This window comes from Populus trichocarpa, chromosome 10, assembly GCF_000002775.5.
Source record: "Populus trichocarpa isolate Nisqually-1 chromosome 10, P.trichocarpa_v4.1, whole genome shotgun sequence".
Taxonomy (NCBI): Eukaryota; Viridiplantae; Streptophyta; class Magnoliopsida; order Malpighiales; family Salicaceae; genus Populus; species Populus trichocarpa.
The window spans coordinates 9,780,215-9,801,034 of record NC_037294.2 but is presented as its reverse complement, the minus strand read 5'-3'; the positions used below and the strand labels follow the sequence as shown (position 1 = coordinate 9,801,034).

Below are 20,820 nucleotides of genomic sequence, written 5' to 3'. Positions count from 1 at the left end.
AAATGTTCAATTGAAATAGCAAGTAAAATCTTTAATTATTCTAACACTAAGATACTCCACCACAATGCAACATCTCAGAAACTTTCTATATTCATCCCAGAAATGGAATCCTTAGCATCTATCTTATCTTCTTATCGCAGGGGACCGAGGCATCATTATTAAGATTATCTTCTAGCATCTGCATTCTACTGTCTACTTGAATTATGCCCTTCAGTGGTTGTTTTTCTCTTTGAGGACTGCTAAATTGCTTGTTTATATCAACAGTCATGAGAATTGATTCCCCTTTTAGCTTGCAATTCTTCTATTTTAAATTTTTTGTTGGCATTCTGTGTTGAAATTTCTCAAGGTTGTTTTTAAGTAACATTTGCGAATGGCTTGATGATTAGAATGATATGTGACATTCTTGTAGCCTTTTCGATCTTTCTGCGCAATGATCATAAGAATTTTTACACTTCTGAATCACTGAATCAATAAACTACTTGGAAAAGCAAGTTTTTGTTATTTTATGTATTCACCCATCTCCTGGAAAAAAAGGAGTTGCCAGATTTCTTACCCCTTTAAGCTTTGTTTTTTTCCTTACAAACCAGGGAACATGCACGATGAATAAGAAACTGGAGAAAAAACATGTTGGGATCATTCAAACCATGCTTTTAACCTCTTTATAGTTTTATTCACTGGGTATTAGTGGAGGGAGGGCCTTGCTGTTTGTCCAAATCGCATTCCACAAATCAGAAGATTTGGATTAAGGCATTTCTAGCCTTCTTTTAGTCTTCTTTTCTTTCACATTTATTTTCTTGGAAATGTCAGTAAGTTGCAAATTGTAGGAGGGAACGCGATAGGCTTCGGCAAATCGGATTAGAAATAATAATTCTCCGGCGATGGCCATTCATTTTGCAACAGCTACACATCTTCACATGGCTTGAACCTCTAGCTCTTATATGAGCCTAGGCTATTGCAGTAATGGAACGAGCACTTAGTAGTGGCAAATAAAGCACAAATACATAGGTGGAATCCAATGCAAAGCATGCCCGTCTAACAAGAGCACATTTTGTGGGGTTTTGTGTTTTCACACTAATTTAGCCACCTTAACAAGTGTGTTAAATCACCAAATGAATGGCCTTCAATTCCTATCATATGATACAGGTGGAAATCTCACAAGCTGTCCGACTAGCCGTGCTAATTTACCTTGGAACCGAGTATAGTTAGCTCAATCTGCCCTTTTTGTTTAAAACATAGCAGACCATGATCTCGTCATGGATAAAATGGAATATTCTCAATGTCAGGTATTGAAGTTGGCCATTTTGCTTGGTGGAGTGGGGGCTGCTAGGAATCTCATGTGTAAACCATGAGGAAGGCATTTTTCCTACTTTCGTTCCCTTTCCTTTTTATCTGCATAAAAGATAAAAGTATCAACTGAAAGATTCAATTTAACTCAATAATTTAAATTATTAAATGAGATTTTAAAATATAATTTATATTATTTTTTAATACATCCCCTCAAATGAAAACTCTTTGAACTTGAATTTTACACAAGTTCACACTATCTTGTACTTAATTTTTATTAAATAAATAGAGATAATGAGATTCAAACTCGTGACTGCTTGGTTATCAAGGCTCTGATACCATGTCAAAGATTCATCCCAACCCAATAGTTTAAGTTGTTAAATGAGGTCTCAATATATGATTTATATTATTCTCTAACATACCCCTTCAAGTGAAAGCTATTTGGGCTTGAAATTTACACAGACTCATACTATTTTGTGTTTAATTTTTTTATTAAATAAATGAGGATGAAGAGATTTGAACTCGTAATCACTTGATCATCAATGCTCTAATATCATATCCAAGAATCATCTTAATTCAATAGCTTATGCTATTATATTATTCTATAATATCTTGAGAAACATTGTACAATTGATTTTTTTTTTCCTTTCCTTTTGAGGCTATAAAAGCTCCTCTGCTCTGGAAAGAGACTCAAAAGGAGCTAAAGCATGGAAGAAACAGAAGAGATCTCTATTGCAGAAGAGAAAGTAGTGGACATTAGTCTCAAGGACCTTGCCAAGAAACTAGAGGAATTTGCCAAGGCCAGAGATTGGGAAAAGTACCATAGTCCAAGAAATCTCCTTCTTGCAATGGTAATGTCCTATCCTCCTTGTATATGTGTACAGAGCATTCATGCGAAGATCCTTTATGTATGTGTTTTTCGTGTCCGTTCCCATAGGCCACACATAGCTCAGAATGTTTTCTTCTTCTTTGCTATGTATTGGAATGCTCCTGTGTATGACTCAGTTTTATCGTAGAAACATTCCCTCTTCTCAACATGTCTTTTCACTAGTTTTTTTAATCTACTGGGGGCTAATGCACAGTTCACTATGGTGACAGAGTGAACACAACCCACAATATAAAATAAGGACAACTTTTGTTCTAGTTTAATCATCCATGTCGAAGCCGAACCATATGTAACGAGGCACTCACTGGAAGGGCATCATTAACGATTCACAGACTTGTTAGGGATTGACTACTGTGAAATATTTTTTTAGAGACAAGCTGTGTTTTTATTTCATAATTTCAGAAAGAAGTTTCACAGGGGCAGTGCATTAACAGAACAAATATTTGTCTGAAAGAACTTCATTTCCATGACTGCTCAAGACAGTTTGAGACACCAATTGTACGGCGGCATAAGGTGGGGCGGGCAGAGGAATCTCTTCAGCCAATTTGGTCATGTTTGGGATTGAACTTGAGAAATTTTTGAAGGTGCCCTTGTCTTTAAATCTGTAAAGGTTGAATCATTGGCTACTAAAGGGTGTGTAAATGTTCACATTTATGTCTTGTAGCTGTGATGGTGACAAAATACATAGGTTGTTTTTGGCTCAGATTTTCCTGGTGACAGACTAAATTTCTCCATCATCTAATATTGGATTGATTCCTTTTTTTATATATCCTGTTTGATGTGCAGGTTGGCGAAGTAGGAGAGCTATCGGAAATATTCCAATGGAAAGGAGAGGTGGACAAGGGGTTGCCAAACTGGGAGGAATCTGACAAGGAGCATCTAGCAGAAGAGCTATCTGATGTGCTGCTATACCTCATTAGATTGTCTGATATTTGTGGCATTGATCTTGGTGATGCTGCCACCAAAAAAATTGTGAAGAACGCTATCAAATACCCACCCAAGGCCTGCTGAAATACTAGTTTAATTTGAGTGTGCTGATCTTTGTTTGGCTAGCTTGAAACAATCATTTTGATGGAATCCCTGTAGAGACTGCATGATAAACATATCCTTTTTGTTTATTGAGCTTTGCCCTTTCGGAGATTAGATTTGAGCTTTGTAGTATAGGCTGCATGGGAGCTCATCTTTTGGTGGCCTGTGTAATTTCCGAAGGAAAACTCTGAATTCTGCTTGCTTTGACTCCTACGCTCAAAAGGATTTGTGTTAGGGAGAGAGAGATTTATTTAACGAAAAAGGTTAATCAAAACTCTTTTTTTTTTTTTTAATTTCTATTCACGTAGTATATAATTAGAAAAAAGGACTTTTTTAAAAAAATTACCCGTTATGATTCATTCATTTATATATATATATATATATATATATATATATATATATATATATATATATATAAATGAATGAATCATAAATAATATAATAAATGACCACTCTCTTCACCCGACTTTCCACGAAGAACACGCGTTAGTTTGATACATCAATTTACTACCTGCAAGAACTGGTCTAGCCTTGACGACCAACCTAATGTGAACCGCAAGCCAGATATGATGAAGTTGTGTCCTGGCACATGAAGGACTAGGCGAGTAAAAAAACTGGAAAACTGATTAAACTGAGAAAACTGGAAAAAAAATAATTGAAAAAACCAAATTGAAAAAAAAAACCGATTAAACCGATTAAATTTTTGAAAAAACCAGCCGGTTCGGTTTGGTTTGGTTTTATAAGCAAAAAACCAAAAAAACCGAACCAAACCGAAACCGACAAAAAACCAGAAAAAAAACCGAGCCAAAATCGAGCCAAACCGAAAAAAACCGAGAAAACCGAGCCAAAACCGGAAAAACCGAGCCAAACCGGTTTGAACCGGTTTTTGCCCTAAAAAACCGAACCGAACTGAAACCGGTCGGTTTGACCCGGTTTCGGTTTTTTTTTCAAAAAAAAATTTCGGTTTGGTTATTTTTTTTAATAAAAACCGAACCGAACCGAAAATGATCACTCCTATAAAGGACCAGAGATTTTGAATTCTTTTAAGTTTACTTTGAGATATTTTACTGTGAATATACAATAATTAATAGTATTTTATTAGTTATTTTTTGAGTTTATTTTATAAAAAATAAATAAAATAAATAAAAATATTTAAATACCTCTTTTATTTTTATATTTTTTTGTTTCAAAAAATAATTAATAAAATAACACTAATTATTCTTTGGATATCATAATTTTTTTTTTTTTTATATTTGCGTGTTTCTCGTAATGTTAACCTGCAAAGGAATTAATTTTATAGTATTTAAGCGTAACTATCTATATTTATTTTATTTTATAGAAGAGGAACACTAAAATGAGATAAATTAATTTTATAGTATTTAAGAGTAATTAACGATACTTACTCTAAAAAAGAAAAACAATAAAATAAGAGAAATTAAAAAAAAGTTTAAATATTTTTTTATTTTATTTGTCCAGATGTGACTTTCTTTTTTAGTTTGTATTTATTGTTTTTTTTTAAATTAACTCATAAAATAAATATTTAATAATTACTTCTTAAATTTTTTAAGATTTCTTACATTCTATGGAAAGATTATAACATCACCTGCTCAAAACATTTTTTTTTAAATCTTAAAACTATAAGGATTATAATATTAATCCAAATTTACTAAAATTTTGTTTCCAAGACCTTGAAAACAATTTAAGCCAAATTAGAATGTGACTTATAAATCACGAAGGTACTGTTCTTGAAACTAACATATCATAGTTTTCAGACTCGAGTCTCGAGTTTTGACCAGGTTACCAGGTTGTTTAGGTTAAATTTTTTTTTAAAATCAAAACGACGTTATTTTAGTAAAAAAAACACAAAAGTCAACGGGTCGTAACCGGGTTTTTGGCTGGATCTTGCAGGGTCAACTTGTCGGGTCACACCAGGTTTTTCCTTCCTCTATTTTTCTTCAATCTGGCCCGGCTCTAGCCCCGGATCAGCCGGGTCTCAGATTAACCCGCCGGGTCAAGCCGGGTTTCAAAACTATGTAGCCCACACAGAGTAATTAAAATATTATGTAAATATCATATAATATCGAATAAATACAATTCCTTATATATTTAATATTTTTTCATAAATATCAGCCTCGTCCTTCATGATCAGTCACTCAACCAAGCCAGCAAGCAGTTGAAAAAAGCACGATTCGGATTCGAAACGTGAAAGCGAGTAACCGACGCCACGGGATTAGATTTTCGCTATATATTTAAAATATCAACAACGATCAAATACCTCTCTCACTTTCCACCTGTAGAATCAGATTCTCCGGTATTTCCTTTCATTTCCTTTCAAAATCGAATCGATCACACTAACATCTCCTCTTAGATCATTCTGTAATACTGTGATTGCAGGTAGATCTGATTAAAATGAAATGCAATTTTTTTATGAGGTTCAGATTTCTAACTCTGTTTTATTTATCTATTGAATGTTGCTGCAGTGAATTTGAGGAGAGAAATTGAAGATGGAGGCTTCAGCTGGTCAAGGAACTGTTTTTGCACCATCGTTGGAAGGAATGAAGCATGTCAGATCTGATAACGGAGAAATACTCACTAAACCTTTCTTGGACGTCTGCAAATTGATTTTGCCTGTTATTGGTCCGTTCCTTTTTTTTTAATTATTTAATTACTACTATTAATTTCACATTCTCGTGTTTTTAATTCTGGATCTCTTTACAAGTTACTGAACTGTTGTTTAATATGTTATTAATTTAGACCGATCCCTAGTTAAAGATATACTTCCTATTGTGATGTTAGATTTAGAGTCTGTTTGTCATGATTCAAAAATTATTTTTCTATTTTTCAAAAATTACTCGTGAAAAAAAATGTTTAGTTAGAATTATGTTCGTTAAAAAATGATTCATAGTAACTTTTTTGAACAAGGAAGGTTGTACAAGTTAGAATTTAAGTCAAAATTTTGTAAAAACCTTTTGATTTAAGTCTGAAATTATTTCTAACCAAACATATGTATGACTTTTCTTGGAGTCAGAAGTTAAAAAAACATCTCGAATCAATTTGCAAAAGTTATGCCAAGCGGTTGCTTAATTTCTTATTTCCTTTACGAGATTCTTCACCATAATAATTTTATTTCTTATTTCTTTTGAATTATCATATCTTCTCCCATTCTCCAACTATTAGATGCTTGGTCGCAAATTGAAGTCCTTCATTACTTCTGATGACAGATAAGTTTGGAGCTGCTATGGCCCTTGTAAAATCTGATATCGGTGGTAACATAACAGTAAGCATTTTTGCTTCTTATCTGCTTGTTTATTAAGTTATGCTGTCTGCATATTTGGATTGATAGAATATGTCTTATCATAATGAATGACTGTGAGTAAATTGTGAGATCTCTATTTCCCCTACTGTTTCTGTTGATTTGCATATCTATGAAACTCGTATACGTAGGTGGTTCATAAACAAATAAATAGATAATAAATTTTGAAGCATAATTGTTGTTTCTCTCTCTCTCTCTCTCTATTTTTTTTTTCCTTCTTAAATTGCCTGTCATTGACATTTGAGCAGTGTGCAGCTTATACATTCTATCACTATACCATTTTCTTTATCACATTTGATTGTGATTTGGCTCTTTTCTATGTTCATGTTCTATACTGATTTAACTGAAACTATATAATTCTTGGTTTTCACTTGTAGAGATTGGAAACCAAATATCTGTCAGATCCATCTAAATACAACCAATTTTACACTATGGTTCAAGAGGAGGTTGATGCTAAAACAGCAAAAGGATCATCAAGTTGTGCCAATGGTCTTCTTTGGCTGACCAGGTAGATACTACATAATGTTCGCAACACAATTACTTTCTCCATTCTTTTCCTGTATTTTATTTTGTCATTGGCATGCATATTGTCACAATGGACTATTCTGCAAGAGGGTCAAAGAAATTTTGGAGCATGTTGATCATCACAGAGTTTGATGCAAGAATATTGTGGGAAAGATTACCGTGAACCTTTATACATCTGATTTCCTTAAAAACATATCTTATATGAAAATTTTAAACTTTGAATGTCTCATTGAACTGCCTCGGTGCATAGTGTTCAAGTGGTGAAAGTGTGTAAGATCAAATGCAGGACAAGAAATAGGATTAAAAAGCAAATAATCTTGGGCTTTTGAGTTTTCACTAGAAAACAATCTTGGCACACCAGAAAAAGAAATTTATGTGCTCTTTGTGAATGGCAGTCATTGCTTATAATCTTTGATCAAGGAATTTAAAATTATATACTCTCATGTTTTTTAATATTCTTGGTGATCCTCAGAGCAATGGATTTCCTGGTGGAACTTTTCCGGAATTTACTTACACATCCAGATTGGACAATGTCACAAGCCTGTACAGATTCCTATGGCAAGACACTGAAAAAATTTCATGGCTGGCTTGCCAGTTCAAGTTTCACTGTATGTCTGTCTCTGATCTATTTAGTTCTATCCTAATATTTTCTTTATATGAGTGGAAACTATATGCAAAGTACTTTGCTTCATGTTGACCTAAACAAGACGATGGAATCTCTGAACTGATTTGATTGTTTCTTGAATTACATTTTTGAAAATTATCTTGGACTGTAGCAAACTATAGCAAACCCTGGATATAATGAGGGAGCATTTTGTTTGTCTCAGTTTTATGAGAAAATGGAAGCCATTATTGCAGCTATGCAAGATTTTCTGAGTCCATAGTACAGAAGCTTAGGCAATAAGTTGGACTGTCATTTTATTCCCTGTAGCTTCGCTAAAATATCGACCATGTTTTGTAAATTAGTTAGACTCTGGTGCAGGGTTTGCTAAATTAGTTTATGAAACATTCTAGTGTAGGGTTAGCCAAATTGGTTTTTGAAAGACTCTGGCGTAGGGCAAGCCAAATTAGTTTTTGAGACTTCTTGACTTAATGAATACTGGATTACAGATTGCCATGAAGCTTGCTCCAGATAGGAAGAAGTTCATGGAAGTAATAGCTGGCACAGGCGATGTTGCTGCTGACATGGAGGAATTTTGTACAACCTTTCCTCCATTTCTTGAAGAGAATCACAAGTTCCTGGTAAGATGGTTTTGTAACTGAATTTCCGAGATACCCAATGTCTTTGTAACTGCTTAATCTAGGATGCAATAATTCCACCTTTGACATTTGTGACAAAGGCCAAATTGAAATGCAAGTAATCCATTGCCAGTATACTTAAGTGTTTTCTATTTTGTTTTGTTTTTTCTGATGGGCAAACTCTGAAAACTGGGAATTTCTGGGGCGCGAGGCAGGAGGAAAGGGCCCGGAAAGTCTAGTGGGCTAGCTGGGAGGCTTTCTGTTTGTTTTCTTTAGGCTGTAGCACCATAATTCTAAAATGTCACGTTATACTTGCTTTGCTAACCGCTTCTAATTTGTTGATGCAGGCTAGTGTTGGTCTGGATGATATGAAAGCTTCATAATTGAGGAGTTCCTTCTGATGCCTGCCAGTGGTTTTGGTTTTACCTTTTCTCCCTGTTGATTTGGCTTCAAAAACTTTAGACGGGAGAAATAATTAGCCACTTCAAATTTTACAGCTATATATAACTCATCTATTCAACCTTTTCTGTAGCACTTGTGTTATGACATGCTCACTCTTTTCATTTAGTCTTTGCTCTTTGCCTTTCTGAATGGTTCAGAACAAGTCACACATTGCGCACTTAGCAAGGCAGTCCGTTGCGTGGCTATCATCCTGCTCTGGTCTGAGTCTGATGCACATCATTTCACGCACACATCAAGTTAATCTTTCAAAAGTATTTCTCCTTTTCAATTAAAATAAGAATAACCTTCTTAGAAGGCGACAATCTAGTTTCCAAATTTAGATTAAATTAGATTGCTGGGCCGTCCAATTATTTTTTTAATGTAAAAAAAAAGAAAAGGTTTAGACAAAAAAGAATTCTTTACTTGGATTAATATGCTAGATTCATCATGAGCAGAGATAACTTTATGATGCTCAATTCTTGTTCAATTTAATTTATAATATTGAAAAAATATCAAATGAAAGAAAAAAATTGAATCAATCTGGGTTAGTTTATTAAACTCGTGACTTAAATTGTGAGTGATATATTTCTATAGAAAACAAATAAAAAAATAGAAAATTCAATTCCCAATTAACCAGATGTAAAAGGATGAAATCGATAAAAAAAAAGACCTAAAAAAAAACAACCCAAGTAAACTCATATAAACCCACTATACCCTACGATATGGGACATGAGAATGAGATGATCCAATGGAAATTCAACCGAAAAAAATTACGAAACGCAATTCTCAATCAACCCAATCTTTAACAAAATTGAAAAACAAAACAATTTTTTTTTCAAAGCAAAAAACAATCGTGAATCAACCTGAATAACACGCCAAATTAGAAAAAACCGATATAAAAAAAGGACAATAAAAAAAACCCGGGGCAGTCTATGATAATCTTCCAAACTCATGACTTGGGTCATGAAACCGAAATTATGTCATAGAAAGCAAATAAAAAAAAAATCATGAAGCCCAAACCTAATAGTGAAAGAAAAAATTAAAAATAAAATAAGACACTGTGAAAGCCACCAAAGAATATTTGGTTTTGATACCAGAGAAAGCCATATGCGTTGTAAGAGTGCAACGACTTACCCCACACGTTGACGAGTGAGTTGCATACGCGAACCAATCCCCTCTGCCTTCCTCTTCAATCCCTGACATGCAAAAATAGGGAATCCTCGAAGTTTTAATTATTTTAAATCAATAAAGTTATATTTTATTTTGTCTGACTAAACATTAAATTTTTTCTCTTGGCATTGCAAGATCTTCGTATATAAGCAATCAAAACAAATCATTAAGTCCAATTCTAAATAAAATCGATGTGAAATAATCAAATTAAAAAAAATAGTAAAGTGATAAAAAAATAGGGCTGAATATTTTCTCCTGCCCATTCAATTCAATTTTTGGTTCCAAACCAAAAAAAAAGGTCTTCAAATCGAGTCCTCAAAACTTTAATTGTTTAAAATTAATTAAATTTTATATAATTTAATCAAAGTGAGCATTAACCAAGTCACATGGATTTTTTTGACGCCACGAGACCCTCTAACTTAAAAAGTAAAAATAAAAAATCAAGTCTAATTATAAATAAATACAATATCAAAAAAACAAATAAAAATATCAAGGGATAAAAGTTAAAGATAAAACAAAGGATAAAAAAAGAGAGAATGAATATTATTACACTTCAATTTCATACTGTTTTCTCTCGGGCTACAAGCCTTTTGCCAAACCTCTTAGTATGTTTTTTTTTTTTTTTAATTTTTAATTTAATCTACTTTTAATTTGAATTGATCAAGTCCTCGTACTCCTATCTGCCTTCGGCAATGTACAAAAGTAGTCCTATTAAAAGTAATTAATGATTTCAAATTAAAAAAAAACTGTACTATTTATTTTGGTTCTTGAGCATTCTAAAAAAAAAGAAAAAAGAAAATAGAGTTCCTGATTTGTTTTCCTTTGTTTTTCACTACTATATTTATATGCTGATGTCTCAATAGAGAGGGGCAACAGAAGGAACCAAGAGCAAGTAAGAACCATAACCGTTTTTCCCGGGATTTTATGAAAAGAAAAGACAGGTCACAAAAACCCACCCAAATTTAGTCGGCTTTGCCTTTCTGGATATTTGGCCTAAAAAATAGGGTATCTACTGGTTTTGATTGACGGACAATGGGAATTGAAAACGCGTCCTTGAAAACAAAAAATGATGTGTGACTCTACACATTTCGGAGATTTCCCAGTTCATACTCTCCCTCATCTCTTCTTGATTGGAGACAGAAGTTAACGATCAAGATTTTACATCCATCCCCCCCACTTGGATTTTATATCAGACAGGGTTGAGGGATGGCATCTTCTTCCATGGACCCAAGCTGTGTGGTTTTGGTTTGAGAATGTTTGATGTGCGATCACTGGCATTGCCGCAGCTACCATGGGATCGTCTTGACTTCTTGTTTTTCGTTTTCTTTTCCCCCAAGGTGCGGTTTTCTCTATAGAATGTCCACATTCTCTGTTTCAATTGAAGTTTTGTTAATGTTTATTTTGTTCTTAACTACCTTGATTATTCCTAGTCGTCATGAGTCTGTCTTACGATCGATCCTTGGTGAGTTGATGGATTTGAATTTTGCTTTAGGGATGTTTGTTTTAGAATATATATCGCCTTATGGAAACAAATTTTAAAATGTTTAAAGACGGTTTTTTGAAATATAAATAGATGTCAGATAATTAATTTCAATTCGCAAGGATTTAAGATGGCGAGGAGATTCTTCCTTGTTTCGGAGATTTCTTATGGGAATACACTGGATATTGAGATTGGGGAAAAGCTTAAGAATTTTCTTCTGTCAGCTTTGCTGATGTATAACCTTGTTTTTCTCCTTTTTTCAAGCACAGAAGCAATATTTCAACAAACGAAGCAACCTTGCTGGCGCAGCTAAATTGCCTGGCTTGGCCAAAATGACAACCAAAGTGAAAGGTCTTTTGAGAGGTCTAAGATACATTTCACAAATATTTGGTATGAGCAGCTTTCCCCTCTTAAAAGAAAGTATTGTTTCAGAACAAATGATATTGCAGCTTCAATATGCATTTGATATCAGCATGCAGCATTCTTCTAATTCTGCTATGTCCTGACCAAAGATATTGCTAGCGTTTTCAGATTGCTCGTATTCCAACATTTAATTAGACATGTATAAGCAGCAGTAGCACTGTACTATGCCTGTTGTCATCAATCGTTTCTCCAATTTTGCAGATGAAAAGGAACAAGAAATGCAAATTGGATTGCCTACTGATGTAAAACATGTTGCTCACATTGGATGGGATGGCCCGTCTGCAAATGCACCAAGCTGGGTATGCCAATGAGTTTCCTTTTTCTTTGCCTCTTAAGGTCGTAGTTATCTACGAAGATGATCTTGGTTGCTTAAGTCTCCTATATAGATAGGCAGTCCCATTTGATGCACCTTTTGCTATATACCCTGCCTCACATTATCAGCCATGTCTCCATTCCATCAGTCATCATTGAGATTTAGACCAAAAAATCTTGACCCCTACCTGCTCCCTTGAAGAAATTACGATAGGTATTGCTCCATCCCAGTGCTCAAATAGACTTTTTGATGCGAAATAATTCCCTACATGTGCAGATGAATGAGTTCACCTCGCCTCCAGAAATTTTAAGTGGGACTTCAAATTCTACAGAAGTGAAGAGCCTTTCAACAGATTCAACCTTGGAAGGTTTGCTTTTCCCTGATGATCATGGATCAATGTTTTTTTTGGATTAAGACGTGTGCAATGTTCTCCAAATCTTCTATTCTGTTGCTGAGGAATTATGGAAAAGATGTAGTTTGCTGATTCTGCATTGTTTTAATATACACAGGTCAAACTGAAAAGCCGAAGCATAGTTCAAGGCTCTCATCGGGTAGTGCTAGCTCACTTTTAAATTCCCCAGACCGAAGGAGTACCGACTCATCAAAGCACTCCAGGCGCCAAGCATCTAGCAGTACTGGCTCACCTTTAAATTCCCCCAGTGGCACTGATGCGCCAAAGAGTTCTAGGCGTCACCGCTCTTCAAACAAGTCAATGGACTCTCCAAGGGAAGAATCATCAGGGAGCAGCCGAACCTCAAGACGACACAAGACCTCAAGTCTTGGTGCTGAATCGCCTATTCAAGACCAGCCCACCATCCCAAAGCATTCTCGTGGAAGAAAGTCCAAGGGATCATCAAGATCAAAAGAAAAGAACTCTTCAAACGAAGCGCTTCCTTTCTCGGATCCTGGACCTGGAGGGTCTGAGTCTATACATGGAAGGAAGAACACTGCAAGCCAACTAAGTTCTGTTTTGGAAGCATATGAAGAAGAGCGATGAAAGGAATGCGAGGATTTGTATGTTAGAGATTTAATGTTATGTGCATTAAAGTGTCAACTATAATTCAATTTGTCTTGAATTTGCTTTTAAATTCTCTCTTCATATACATGTCTATCTTGAATTTGCTTTTAAATTCTCTCTTCATACAGTTACATGTCTATCTTGCATAGAGAAAAGTCAAAAGCTTGTGCTTCAGCTTTATTGCTGATTTGTTACATGTAAAAAATAAAATAGCTTACAGTTAAGAAGCTAAAACTAGCAAACTCAACTTTCCCTGTTGGCATATAAAAAAGGAAACATGGATATACTTTTGGCGTACCCTATAAACGGTGGCAAAAAAAGAATCCGCCTCCCAAGACCATTGCTCAGGTATTCCTGTTTCATTGTGAGTTTTATCCAATCTTGTAAACCCTAAAATAAAATACCATTTAATAGAAAAATAAATCTGAAACTACCATTTAGATAAAAAGAACCTGAAGGCATCTGCAATGCTACAATTAACACATTTCTTACTTGAGAAATAATGAGAAAAAAATTAGAGCAGCAGAAACAAAGAAGAGGAATGATTAACAAAAAATACCCCGACAGAAAACCAAACTCACATATTGACAACAAATTCACATTTAAAATCCAGTAAGAGTACATATGCATATATACTCAATGCATCAGATACACAACACCATGGCTACTAGTGCCTTTGAAGAGCAGCGAAGGGAGTAGAGTTCAGGTGTGCAGCTAGTTTGGGAGATAAATCAGAAACTTGATGTGACAAGCAAGGCATAGGGGTGAGTGGTAGCTTATTTTCCAATGGAGTCAATGGAAGAGGGGTTGATGGGAGCTGATTCGAATCTTGGGTTCCCTTGGCTGGTCGCAAGCAAGCCAGATAGCCATGGGATTGGTAGTTGCAAATGGGGAGTTTGATGGCCTGTACTGTTGATTCTTTCTCTTTCGGAACTGGTGCTCCAGTAGGATCCTGCACATATATAGCATCCCATAAGAAAACAGCAGCAAGTAAAAGCAAACACAAAGAGGCGGGTTATCTTGTTTAAAGGAGCTAACTAAAGGAGGATAAAACCTTACCCCAAGCACAAGAAAAGTGAATGCTTGATTGTCTGCAGCAAGATAGATTTCGATCAGCTTCCGCAGGTCAGCAAGTGTGGCATCCTTCAACACCTTAAGTGTGGTGATGAAGTTACCACTGTTTCCTTTAGAAGCTTCCCATTTCACATGCACTTCAATCTGTGAATCAGTAATTTTTACTGAAGGGTTGTAGTTCTCCTTTGAAGCCAATGCCATCATGTCAGACAGATTTTTCCCACATTCTATCAAAGGCACATTTTTCTGGAGCGGTGAGTTTTCCTTGTTCGAAATTTTTTGAGTAGAATCCTTGCCGACAGTCAAAATTGGAGATGGTTGAGGATCAGTATCTGCAACCCTCTTTTTTGCAGGTATTGGAGTTCTGAATTGTTGGCAAAGTTCTCTGTTATTCCCACAAAGTGTAAATATGTTCTGGATTCTTACTCGTCTAGAAGAGGCTGAATCTTTCACATTCTCATACTCATTTACTGGTCCTGAAACTGAGTGCCTATCTTTCACATTCTCATACTCATTTAATGGTCCTGAAACTGAATGCCTATCTTCTGAACCATCCTTGAGTGCCTCAAACTTCAGAGGAGAAGATATCAAGGAGCCAGCACCAAAATTGATCCCTGGACTAGACACATCAACAATCCTCGTCACCTCTATTACCTCTTTCTCCACCTCTTCATCTTCCACTTTATTTTTGTGTTCTTCCTCCTCTTCTACCTCTTCCTCCTCAAACACAGTGCTAAGACAAACTTTATCTTCATGATCAACCACCTGATTCAAAGTACTAAAATGAGGATAACTAGACAAGCTTTGGGTTCCAATGACGCTAGATTGATGAGCAGATGCGCCAACAAATCTCACATCACGAACAAATGCTTCTTGATCACCCATGTCTAAATCCATCGATTTCACCATCCCTGGGTCCTCATCAGCATAAACCCCCAGCAGCCTTCTGGCAAAGCTGCAGCCATCAATGTCCCTTGGACCATTCTCACCACCATTTTCATCCCTTGAACGACATAGCTCAAATTCAATTTCTTCCAAGCGCCTTCTCAGCATCTCAACTTCCTGCTGCTGTTGAAGTATCTTCTCTTCCATTCTCCTCCTCTCCATCTCCACAAACTCTTCAGCCATTCTTTGGCACTCCTCCAACTTCTTTTCCAACTGAAGTTTCAGTATCTCTGTACGCTCATTCACTTTTAGGTTTATCTCCTCTTCACTTGCTTGAGATCCCTTCTCTTCAATAAGTGCTCTCAGTACAGCAACTTCTTCTTCTTTCTTCATTAGCTGTTTGTGAGCATCATTTCTCTCCTTTTCTCTGAGCTTGTTCTCCATTTGTAGTTTGTAGATAAACTGGTCCATAGCTGCTATCCTGGATCCTAAGATGCCCACAGAAGAATCTTCAGCACCAAGTTTATCCTTAATTGGCGTATGAGGACCACGGACAATACATTTCGCTTTTGCTCCATATTCAAGCGTGCAGATTGTCTTGTGTATTTCTTTTGGGTCTGGGCTTGCACACAGAATCATCAAAATTTTTGACTTGTCATCTTCGAAAGAATCCTGAAAAATAAGGAACAGGAAAACCTGATAAAGCAGAGTTTAAACAAGCTACATAACATAACATAGTTGTAATCAACATGAATAGGACATTACTTGGAGCAGCATAGTTAACTTGCTATCTCTGAAAGGTACATGAGAATCTCCATTAGCAATAGATTCAACAACTCTCTTTAATGCTATATTCCCTTGGTTGATCTTCGCAGTCTGTCATTTCAAAAGAAGCACAAAATCAGCTTTCCTTTTTAATGCCAGGACACAGAAAAGAGGGAAAATGAATTCCCAAAAATTTACCTGCATTTTAGCTTCAAAACCACTTTGCCCAGCTTGGTCAATATTTTCTGAACCTGCCATATCCACAAGCATGAGTCGGCCTCCCACAGTCGGGACATCAAGTATTATCTGTGCAAACAAGCAATTGAAATGTTGTGTCAATCTCAATAAACAACAAAACTTTTCAATGGTTTCACTTTTTTTATGCAAGTCAGTTTTAGAGGAGCCATACCATGCAGTGACTCCTAGAACTTCGCTCATTACAAAGCGTGCTCTTAATTATCCTTCGCTTCTCAACTTTCTGAATCTCTTTTGAAATCTTCCCAGCTTCATTTCCAGAGATAAAAGTCGCATTTTTAGCCTTCTTTCCCATCACTTCTAGTCTTACCTGCAAAAAATGATGACAGCAGCATAATTCACTATAACATCTTGTCCACCAAGAACTGATATTAGGTGATGACAGCAAAAAATGATGACAGCAGCATAATTCCCATCACTTCTATCATAATACCCTAATCAAAATATGAACAGCAATATCTACTCAAAATTAAGCAAATCAAAACCGAATTTTAATCCCAACAACACAGCAGCTGAAGCAAACTAATTAACAGAGAATTCAATGGAACTTGTTGAAAAGTTTACCTTGTATCCACTGCCACTCTTAGGCCACCCGATTCCAATTCCTCCCCCACCATTAGTCGACAAAAGATCATAAATTTCTTCATTATAAATCTCTAAAACTGTAACTTGCACAAAAGTACCAAGTTGTAGCTTCTCCCCTTCACCCCCTTCACTTCCCTCTTCTCCTTCTCCTAAAATACCTTTCAAAGACCGATAAACAATGCCTGGCTGCTTCGAGCAACCAAACATTGTATGGCTTTTCCCAGAACCAGTAGGACCATACATCATTATTGTGCATTTTGCACCCAATTTAACCCCATTAATCCTCGACTCCACGAACTTCTTGTAAAAGGAATCGAGGTCTTCTTCTTCAGAGAAAGAGACCCCATCGAAGCTGAAGTCTCGGTACCCAAAGTCAGCACGGACACGAAGAGTGTTGTTCTCGGGATTTACTTGCAAGATCGAAGTGGGTTTCTCTTTTCTCTCAGGATAATCTCGTATCCTGCTAATCACTTCAATGGGGTGGTCTTGAGGAGTCTCTTTGATGGTGTAGTTAGGGTTTGGAGATGGGTTCGGGTTTGGAGTTCTTGTTGAAGAGAAATTTATCCTATGTTTTGACTGAGGAGTCTTTAAGACGTGTGGGTGATTCGATTTAGAAGAAGAGGAAGAGGGTGTAGGGGCCATTGTGTTTGTTTTAAGGGAAAGACAAGAATTTTATGGTCTGCAGCTGGTTTTTTTATGGGTTTTCTTTCAAGACTAGACTGTGAACTCTGTTTTTAGAGAGATAGAGAAATATTGACATTCGATCTTGATCTTGTAAGATAGATGCAGGGAGAGAGAGAGAGATAAAGAAGAGTTGTTGAAATTGAAATTAGGGTTTTTCATGTTTGAAATTGAATATAGCCGTTATGGTTTCTAACGTCTATTTCTGTGCTGGGACGCTTCTCATGTGAACTGTCCCAGCCACTTGAGAGGCATGAGCCTTTGCATCATAACACCTCTTATTCATTGAAATCAAGTTTTTTTTTAATCCTCGTGTTTCAATCGCACCAAAATAGACTAAATGTTGGTCAATTTAGTAATTTACCCCAACTAATTATATAGGAATTGAATTTCAATTTTATTTTTTTTTACAAATGAGGACTGAATTAAACTTTTCCTGAAAAATCCCTCCTCGGTATTGCTCACCACCAAATCATCCCATATAACCAAAGCAGTCCTTTAAAGACATCACAACATTTTTTTAAAAAATTAAAAATTATTTTTTGGATTTTTTCCAAAACAAATGTTTTGAGTTAATTAATTTATTTCTAGAAAATGAATTCGGCCCTTTATTGGGGAGGTTATTCATCGGAGCCAGTTGGCCCACATTTTGTCAGATTGGGTGTCAATTGATCAAATCTAAAACATAGGGGGTAAGATGACCATTTGTAAATTTACAAGTCAAGATTTTACAATCTTACATTGTTGCCTCTTCCTCTTCCCTGGGGGATTTTCTCCCCGTGGTTCGTGTATTCACAAAATAACAGAAAGCACTAACATGTGGAAGACAACTTTACATGTACAGAAACCTTGAATGAATCTCACGGAAAGTTTAAGAATTAAGACACTTCACAAGAAGGAATTTACGAGATCACAAAAACTCGAAGCTCTCCTCTTGTCACACGGGTATCAGCATCAAGGTAGGTAGCTTCAAACTCACCACTTCCAGTAATAGATGGAGGCCTGAATGCATCTGGAATTCGAGGTACTTCTAATGGCGGAAGATGTGATAAGTTCCCAGTTGTCTTAACAGTTGTTTTCTCGAAGCATTCGTCTTGGTTTCTAGTTCGTAGGAAAAGAAGAAATAATAACAGTTACGAGAGTGACAACCAAATACAAAAGGGATGAGTGAATGAGAAAGGCCAACCTATGAGCTCAAATTAGTGGCCAAAGTGGCAGTCACTTCAACAGATTGTAGGGGCCATGGAGCTCCTAATTCAAGCTCTACGATGTTGTCGAAATCTTTGCCTTGGACATCGATTCGTTGGAATACCTAATCAAGAAACCATTTAAAAGCCACGAAAAAACCCCTAAAAAACCAGTAATTTAGGGCAGATTACACCTTGTAAGTGTTGCTTGTGCATCCAACAAAAACGTGAGCCGAAATGATTCCGACACATCCAACTTGACTGTCATCACAGTTAATACAATGTTAGTTTTTCTTTCTTAATTTGTTACTTTAGATCAAACAAATGTAGATAAGCCTTCACGCTAGAGAAGTAAAATCATTTGGACGGGCATTCACAGCATGCAAGAAGTAGCCTGTCATGTGGCAGGCTATCTATCAGACTTATGGGGAGCAGCCTTCCAGTGGGAGGTCCAGGACGACTTCCACCTAGGGTGAGAATGCACTGCTATATATAAGCTTCCATCTCCCTTGCAGCTTATCGATATCATTTGAGAGATCAACCAGCCCTCCCACAGCTTCAAGCTGCTTGGCAGCAACATCTGCCTTCAGTTGATCATCTTCACTAGCAGCAAGACCTCTGTTCAGGCCAGAAACAGCACTCTGCATTCAATCAACCATATGTGTCATGATAAGAATATTCAAGAAAAATAGAATGAACACCCTACAAGGGAGAATATAAGTTCTGCTTGTCCACATCGGCACATTGGCATTCTAGCATTTATAACTTGGAAGATTCAAGATTCTGTCATGTACCAAATTAAAAGGGATTCAAGATTGTGCCCTATATTTCAGATGTTGTAGAGATGAGTCCATAGAATAAATTATTAGGTGGTACGAACGCATACAAAAAAATTTGACTAAAACGTAAGGGTTTGAAAACTAATGTAAGGGATTCTAGGAACTAAACATTTACATCAATTATTCTCCGTGTTCCATGACCATAAGAGAAATATTTTGTACATCATCCAGTATTATAAAATTCTTTTGGAAGCTCCTAACAGGACACAAGCAGCCCCTGTTTCCCTGTTAAGTGTCTCTAGCTGCAGTCATCTAGTCAACAGCACCATCATGTTTTCCTAATAACATATTTGAATCTCACAACCCTCCAATTTGAAAGAGAAACGTGCAGATGTCATATATTATGGGGAAGACCTACAGTACAGCTTCCATTCCATAGCATTTGCACGGCAAAATGTTGCAAGTGAAGATACTTGTATGTTTCAGATTCTTGATTCTAGAGAGAACAGAGGTAAGCAGCTCTCATTCACAGAGAAAATGAGATTGCTGGATTGCTGGTTTTCCTGGGTCTAGAACAGGAACTTCATCAAGAGCTGACCTCAAAACAACACTTCTCTGTAGATGGTTTATATAAGAACCGTCATGTCCAATTCGAGTTACATGTGGGGTCAGTGAAGTTCTTTTTACAGTGTGGATTTTGATTGGAAGTTTACATTTTACAGAAGAGGAGGAGGAGAGAAATGCTGGAGGGTAAAGTAGGAGAGCATACAGCTGCCATGTTTCTTTCGTTTTCTTTTTCTTCTTAAGAGAAAGGAGGAGGGAAAGAAGTAAGCGAGGACCAACCATGTCTGTGCAAGAGAAGAGAAGTGATTCTTGTTTTTTCTATGATTTTGTTTTCTTTGGTAAAGCTAATTCCGTCTCTCAACTTATACAAATTTTCTAATCAAGTCTCTTTTTTATTTATTTAAGTATATGTCTATTTTTTCTTTTCAATTAGGTGTCTCTATTTTTATTTTTCTATTTCTATTACTTTGTATAATTACAGGATAATTAAGTAATAAAATAAATCATTATAATTTAATAATTTGTAATTTAAATGGACTATATCTTTGTATATAAATTACTTTTTAAAGTGTTTTTTATTTGAAAATATATTAAATAATATTATTTATTTATTTATTTTAAATTTAATTTTTACATCAATACATTAAAATAATATAAAAATACTAATCTTATTTTGATATAACTAATCTTATCATCCATGAAAAATCGTGTTTGGTTATAGATGCATCACTTTCCTCACAAATCAAGGAATATGATTTCCCATAAACTTTTATAAAGTGTTTTTTTGAAAAAAAAAATTATTATTAAAAAAGTTAATCAATAAAAATATTTTTCAATTAAATAAAAATTTGACTTGATTTTGAAAAAACATATTTTCTAGAAGTTTACAAAAAATTTAAAAATATCTTGTTATTTGTTAATTTA

The 20,820-nt window shown here is 35.6% G+C and overlaps 5 protein-coding genes across 7 annotated transcripts; 3 read left to right on the top strand and 2 right to left on the bottom strand.

Moving 5' to 3' along the window:
* The first annotated feature begins 1,952 nt into the window (after positions 1 to 1,952).
* On the top strand, positions 1,953 to 3,406 carry LOC7475400 (uncharacterized). The gene is made up of 2 exons (XM_002314448.4): positions 1,953 to 2,135; positions 2,957 to 3,406. The coding sequence occupies exons 1-2, from the start codon at positions 1,992 to 1,994 to the stop codon at positions 3,179 to 3,181; spliced, it is 369 nt and encodes a 122-aa protein (XP_002314484.3). The 5' UTR covers positions 1,953 to 1,991; the 3' UTR covers positions 3,182 to 3,406.
* A 1,902-nt stretch (positions 3,407 to 5,308) lies between these two features.
* Positions 5,309 to 8,843, top strand: LOC7475401 (glycolipid transfer protein 1). Of its 2 annotated transcripts, none has more exons than XM_006378263.3 (7): positions 5,309 to 5,510; positions 5,680 to 5,836; positions 6,421 to 6,476; positions 6,890 to 7,020; positions 7,510 to 7,645; positions 8,148 to 8,279; positions 8,624 to 8,843. In XM_006378263.3, the coding sequence occupies exons 2-7, from the start codon at positions 5,704 to 5,706 to the stop codon at positions 8,657 to 8,659; spliced, it is 624 nt and encodes a 207-aa protein (XP_006378325.2). In that variant the 5' UTR covers positions 5,309 to 5,510; positions 5,680 to 5,703; the 3' UTR covers positions 8,660 to 8,843. The 2 variants fall into 2 exon arrangements, with proteins under 2 accessions (XP_006378325.2, XP_002314485.2); XM_002314449.4 differs by having other exon boundaries at positions 5,332 to 5,593.
* Positions 8,844 to 10,810: 1,967 nt separating this feature from the next.
* On the top strand, positions 10,811 to 13,233 carry LOC7475402 (CRIB domain-containing protein RIC5). Of its 2 annotated transcripts, none has more exons than XM_024609365.2 (5): positions 10,811 to 11,224; positions 11,632 to 11,757; positions 11,992 to 12,089; positions 12,380 to 12,470; positions 12,613 to 13,233. In XM_024609365.2, exons 2-5 carry the CDS (start codon positions 11,700 to 11,702, stop codon positions 13,098 to 13,100), a joined length of 735 nt encoding a protein of 244 aa, XP_024465133.1. In that variant the 5' UTR covers positions 10,811 to 11,224; positions 11,632 to 11,699; the 3' UTR covers positions 13,101 to 13,233. The 2 variants fall into 2 exon arrangements, with proteins under 2 accessions (XP_024465133.1, XP_002314486.2); XM_002314450.3 differs by having other exon boundaries at positions 10,813 to 11,224; positions 11,637 to 11,757.
* Positions 13,234 to 13,687: 454 nt separating this feature from the next.
* Positions 13,688 to 17,607, bottom strand: LOC7475403 (kinesin-like protein KIN-10A). The gene is made up of 6 exons (XM_024609364.2): positions 16,665 to 17,607; positions 16,255 to 16,410; positions 16,044 to 16,151; positions 15,846 to 15,956; positions 14,181 to 15,752; positions 13,688 to 14,073 (listed from the first exon to the last, which is right to left on the bottom strand). The coding sequence occupies exons 1-6, from the start codon at positions 17,325 to 17,327 to the stop codon at positions 13,789 to 13,791; spliced, it is 2,895 nt and encodes a 964-aa protein (XP_024465132.1). The 5' UTR covers positions 17,328 to 17,607; the 3' UTR covers positions 13,688 to 13,788.
* A 661-nt stretch (positions 17,608 to 18,268) lies between these two features.
* LOC18102465 (plastid-lipid-associated protein 6, chloroplastic) lies at positions 18,269 to 20,110 on the bottom strand. Its single transcript, XM_024610679.1, is given in 6 exon segments — positions 18,269 to 18,459; positions 18,549 to 18,678; positions 18,938 to 19,029; positions 19,032 to 19,194; positions 19,840 to 20,088; positions 20,090 to 20,110. Coding segments are annotated over 6 exon segments (846 nt in total).
* Positions 20,111 to 20,820: the final 710 nt, after the last annotated feature.